This window comes from Poecile atricapillus, unplaced genomic scaffold, assembly GCF_030490865.1.
Source record: "Poecile atricapillus isolate bPoeAtr1 unplaced genomic scaffold, bPoeAtr1.hap1 scaffold_288, whole genome shotgun sequence".
NCBI lineage: Eukaryota > Metazoa > Chordata > Aves > Passeriformes > Paridae > Poecile > Poecile atricapillus.
Genome location: NW_026709090.1, coordinates 35,806 through 40,951, shown reverse-complemented (window position 1 = coordinate 40,951; position 5,146 = coordinate 35,806). Strand labels below are relative to the sequence as shown.

At 64.9% G+C, this 5,146-nt stretch overlaps 1 protein-coding gene across 1 annotated transcript; it reads left to right on the top strand.

Annotated features, from left to right (window-relative positions):
* The first annotated feature begins 289 nt into the window (after positions 1-289).
* Positions 290-4,643, top strand: LOC131574391 (RNA-binding protein 28-like). Its single transcript, XM_058828844.1, has 7 exons — positions 290-528; positions 728-739; positions 2,406-2,540; positions 3,231-3,305; positions 3,665-3,900; positions 4,255-4,348; positions 4,428-4,643. Exons 3-7 carry the CDS (start codon positions 2,415-2,417, stop codon positions 4,551-4,553), a joined length of 657 nt encoding a protein of 218 aa, XP_058684827.1. The 5' UTR covers positions 290-528; positions 728-739; positions 2,406-2,414; the 3' UTR covers positions 4,554-4,643.
* Positions 4,644-5,146: the final 503 nt, after the last annotated feature.

Genomic DNA, 5,146 nt, shown 5'->3' with positions numbered 1-5,146 from the left:
TCAATCCCCAGTTTGAGGAGCTGAAGCGGCGGCGGCTGCAGGACCCCAATGTTGGGGTGTCACTCCCGATGTTTGGGTGCCAGGGTGGGGTTTGGGGTGTCATTCCCGTGTTTGGGGTGTCATTCCCGTGTTTGGGGTGTCATTCCCACATTTGGGGTGCCCCCGATCCCCAGTTTGAGGAGCTGAAGTGGTGGCGGCTGCAGGACCCCAATGTTGGGGTGTCACACCCATGTTTGGGGTACAAGGGTGTGTTTGGGGTGTCACTCCCGATGTTTGGGGTTTGTCCCCATGTTTGGGGTGCTCTCCTCACATTTGGGGTGCTCTCCTCACATTTGGGGTGCTCTCCTCACATTTGGGGTACCCCTGCCCCCCCAGTTTGAGGAGCTGAAGCGGCGGCGGCTGCAGGACCCCAATGTTGGGGTGTCCCGGACCCGGCTGTGCCTGCACAACCTCCCCAAGGCTCTGGACACCGGGGGGCTGCGAGCGCTGCTGAGGGACAGACTGACACCCCCGGGGGGGACAGCACCCAAATCACAGAGGTGAGGGGACACTGGGGACACTGGGGACACTGGGGGACACTGGGGGGCACTGGGGACACTGGGGACACTGGGGACACTGGGGGGGCACTGGGGGGACACTGGGGGACACTGGGGACACTGGGGGGACACTGGGGGGGCTGCGAGCGCTGCTGAGGGACAGACTGACACCCCCGGGGGGGACAGCACCCCAAATCACAGAGGTGAGGGGACACTGGGGACACTGGGGACACTGGGGGGTCACTGGGGACACTGGGGGCACTGGGGGACACTGGGGGGGCACTGGAAGACACTGGGGGGGACACTGGGACACTGGGGGGACACTGGGGGACACCGGGGGGCTGCGAGCGCTGCTGAGGGACAGACTGACACCCCCGGGGGGGACAGCACCCCAAATCACAGAGGTGAGGGGACACTGGGGACACTGGGGGGACACTGGGGACACTGGGGACACTGGGGGGACACTGGGGGACACTGGGGGGGACACTGGGGGACACTGGGGGACACTGGGGACACTGGGGGGGCTCTGGGGACACTGGGGACACTGGGGGGACACTGGGGGGACACTGGGGGGACACTGGGGGGACACTGGGGGGACACTGGGGGACACTGGGGGGACACTGGGGGACACTGGGGGACACCGGGGGGCTGCGAGCGCTGCTGAGGGACAGACTGACACTCCCGGGGGGGACAGCACCCCAAATCACAGAGGTGAGGGGACACTGGGGACACTGGGGACACTGGGGGGACACTGGGGGGACACTGGGGGGACACTGGGGGACACTGGGGGGACACTGGGGGGACACTGGGGGACACCGGGGGGCTGCGAGCGCTGCTGAGGGACAGACTGACACCCCCGGGGGGGACAGCACCCCAAATCACAGAGGTGAGGGGACACTGGGGACACTGGGGGACACTGGGGACACTGGGGGACACTGGGGGACACTGGGGACACTGGGGGACACTGGGGGGACACTGGGGGGGCTCTGGGGACACTGGGGGACACTGGGGGGGCTCTGGGGACACTGGGGACACTGGGGGACACTGGGGACACTGGGGGGACACTGGGGGGACACTGGGGGACACTGGGGACACTGGGGGACACTGGGGGGACACTGGGGGACACTGGGGACACTGGGGGACACTGGGGGGCTCTGGGGACACTGGGGGACACTGGGGACACTGGGGGACACTGGGGGACACTGGGGGGACACTGGGGGACACTGGGGGGGCTCTGGGGACACTGGGGGGGCTCTGGGGACACTGGGGGACACTGGGGGGACACTGGGGGGATACTGGGGACACTGGGGGACACTGGGGGACACTGGGGGGGCACTGGGGACACTGGGGGGGCTCTGGGGACACTGGGGGACACTGGGGGGACACTGGGGGGATACTGGGGACACTGGGGGACACTGGGGACACTGGGGGACACTGGGGGACACTGGGGGGACACTGGGGGGACACTGGGGGGGCACTGGGGACACTGGGGGGGCTCTGGAGGGACACTGGGGGATGTTTTTGGGGTGACCCGGGGGTGTTTTTGGGGTGATCCAGGGGATGTTTTTGGGGTGATCCAGGTGGTGTTTTTGGGGTGATCCAGGTGGTGTTTTTGGGGTGATCCAGGGGATGTTTTTGGGGTGATCCAGGTGGTGTTTTTGGGGTGATCCAGGTGGTGTTTTTGGGGTGATCCAGGGGATGTTTTTGGGGTGATCCAGGTGGTGTTTTTGGGGTGATCCAGGTGGTGTTTTTGGGGTGATCCAGGTGGTGTTTTTGGGGTGACTCAGGGGATGTTTTTGGGGTGATCCAGGGGATGTTTTTGGGGTGACCCTGGGATATTTTTGGGGGTGACCCCGGTCCCTTCCGCAGTGCCGGGTGATGCGGGAGCTGCGGGGCCAGGGCCGATCTTTGGGGTTCGCCTTCGTGGAGTTTGGGGAGCACGAGGAGGCTCTGGGGGCCCTGCGCTGCCTCAACAACAACCCCGAGCTCTTCGGGGCGCACAAGGTCAGTGGGGGCACCCCAAATCCGGGGGGACCCCGTTCCCACACCCCAGAGCTGCCCCCGGCGCTCCGGGATCCCCCTGGGATTCCTGGGACCCCCCCCGGGGGTTTTGGGGTACCCCTCGGCGTCTGGGGGGTTCTCCTGGGTGTTTTGGGGTCCCTCGGGGTGTTTCGGGGTCCCCCCAGTGTTTGGGTGTTGTTTTGGGGTCCCCCGGGGTTTGGGGTGTTGTTTGGGGTGTTTTGGGTGTTGTTGGGGTGTTGTTGGGGTGTTGTTTGGGGTGTTGTTTGGGTGGTGTTTGGGTGTTGTTTGGGGGTTGTTTGGGGGTTGTTTGGGTGTTGTTGGGGTGTTGTTGGGGTGTTGTTTGGGGGTTGTTTGGGTGTTGTTTGGTGTGGTTTGGGTGTTGTTTGGGTGTTGTTTGGGTGTTGTTTGGGGTGTTGTTTGGGTGTTTTGGGGTGTGTTTGGGTGTGGTTTGGGTGTTGTTTGGGTGTTGTTTGGGTGTTGTTTGGGTGTTGTTTGGGTGTTGTTTGGGGTGTTGTTGGGGTGTTGTTGGGGTGTTTGGGGTGTTGTTTGGGTGTTGGTTTGGGTGTTGTTTGGGGTGTTGTTGGGGTGTTGTTGGGGTGTTTTGGGGTGTTGTTTGGGTGTTTTGGGGTGTTGTTTGGGTGTTGTTTCGGGGTCCCCACGGTGCCCCCCCAGCGCCCGATCGTGGAGTTCGCTCTCGAGGACCGGCGGAAGCTGCGGCTGCGGGAACAGCGGATCCAGCGGGGGCTGGTACGGGGAGACCCCCTGAGACCCCCCCCTGAGACCCCCCCTGAGACCCCCCTGAGGCCCCCTGAACACCTTGAGACCCCCATGAGACCCCCTGAACCCCCTGAACACCCTGAGACCCCCTGAGACCCCCCTGAGACCCCCCCTGAGACCCCATGAGACCCCCCTGAACACCCCCTGAGACCCCCTCAGACCCCCCTCAGACCCCCCTGAGACCCCCCCAGACCCCCCCTGAGCCCCCCTGATCCTCCTGACCCCCCCCAGACCCCCCTATTGACCCCCAGCCCCCTCCCAGCCCCCCCCAGCCCTCCCCCACACCCCCCCAGACCCCCCCGACCCCCCTGACCCCTCTGTCCCCCCAGCTCAAGGCCAAGGCCAAGGCCAAGGCGGCCGCGGGACCCCCAGAGCCTCCCCAGGGACCCCCGGATCCCCCCCGGGGGCAGCCAGAGCCCCCCCCCGCGGGTTCGGGGGGACCCCGGGCCCCCCCCAGGACCCCCTGGGCCGGGTTCCAGACGCAGGGCCCGGGGCAGGGGGGGGCTCCCGGCGCCCCCCGCAACAAAGTGCTGGCAGTGCCCTCCCACCGCGGCCCCAAAATCAGGTGAGGGGGGCCCTGAACCCCAAACTTCATCATCCCCCATTTCCTTCCCTTTTCCTTCTTTTCCTTCCCCATTTCCTTCCCTTTTCCTTCCCATTTCCTTCCCATTTCCTTCCCCATTTCCTTCTCTTTTCCTTCCCATTTCCTTTCCTTTCCTTCCCTTCTCCTTCCTTTTCCTTCCCTTGTGTCCCCCCTTTCCCCCCTTCCCTTTTCCCCCTTTTTCCCATCCCATTCCCTCCTTTCCCCTTTTCCCCCTTTTCCTTTCCCCCCTTTTTCCCATCCCATTCCCTCCTTTTTCCCCCCTTTTCCCCCCGTTTCCCCCGGGGGTCTCTGTCCCCAATTCCTCTTTTCCCGCAGGAAACGGGACCGGCTTCAGGCCCAGCCCCCCCCGAAGCCCCCCAAAGCCCCCCGGGGCTCGCGGCGGCGGCGGGAGAAGCTGCCCCTCCCCCAGGTAGGGATTTGGGGGTTCACCCCGAGCTCCCCCCCCAGCCCCGGGGGTTTTTGGGGTCCCCCTGACTCTGGGTCCGCAGGGCCGGCGCCGGGGGGGCCCCGGGGGGGCCGAGGTTCGGTTCCAGGAGCTGGTGGAGAGGTACAAGAGGAAGATTCTGGGGAGCGACCCCCCCACGGCCCGGGGGGGAAAATGGTTCGAGAGCTGAGACCCCCCCCGGGCACCCCAAAACATCCTCGGTACCCCAAAACCATCCTGGCACCCCAAAACCATCCTGGTACCCCAAAACACCTTCTGGTACCCCAAAACCCCCCCTGGCACCCCAAAACCCCCCCTGGGCACCCCAAAACATCCTCGGTACCCCCAAAACCATCCTGGTACCCCCAAAACCCCCCCCGGTACCCCAAAACCCCCCTGGCACCCCAAAACATCCTCGGTACCCCAAAACCATCCTGGCACCCCAAAACCATCCTGGTACCCCAAAACCATCCTGGTACCCCCAAAACCCCCCCTGGCACCCCAAAACATCCCTGGCACCCCAAAACCCCCCCTGGTACCCCAAAACATCCCTGGTACCCCAAAACACCTTCTGGCACCCCAAAACACCCCTGGACCCCAAAACATCCCCTGGCACCCCAAAACACCCCTGGGACCCCAAAACATCCCCTGGCACCCCAAAACCCCCCTGGTACCCCCCAAAACCATCCTGGTACCCCAAAACATCCCTGGCACCCCAAAACCCCCCCAGGCACCCCAAAACATCCCCTGGCACCCAAAACATCCCTGGCACCCCAAAACCCC

Coding starts and splice junctions, on each gene's coding strand:
- LOC131574391 (XM_058828844.1), top strand. CDS start 2,415: ATGCGGGAGCTGCGGGGCCAGGGCCGATCTTTGGGGTTCGCCTTCGTG. Junction 2,541..3,230: donor AGCTCTTCGGGGCGCACAAG/GTCAGTGGGGGC, acceptor GTGCCCCCCCAG/CGCCCGATCGTGGAGTTCGC. Junction 4,349..4,427: donor AGAAGCTGCCCCTCCCCCAG/GTAGGGATTTGG, acceptor CTGGGTCCGCAG/GGCCGGCGCCGGGGGGGCCC.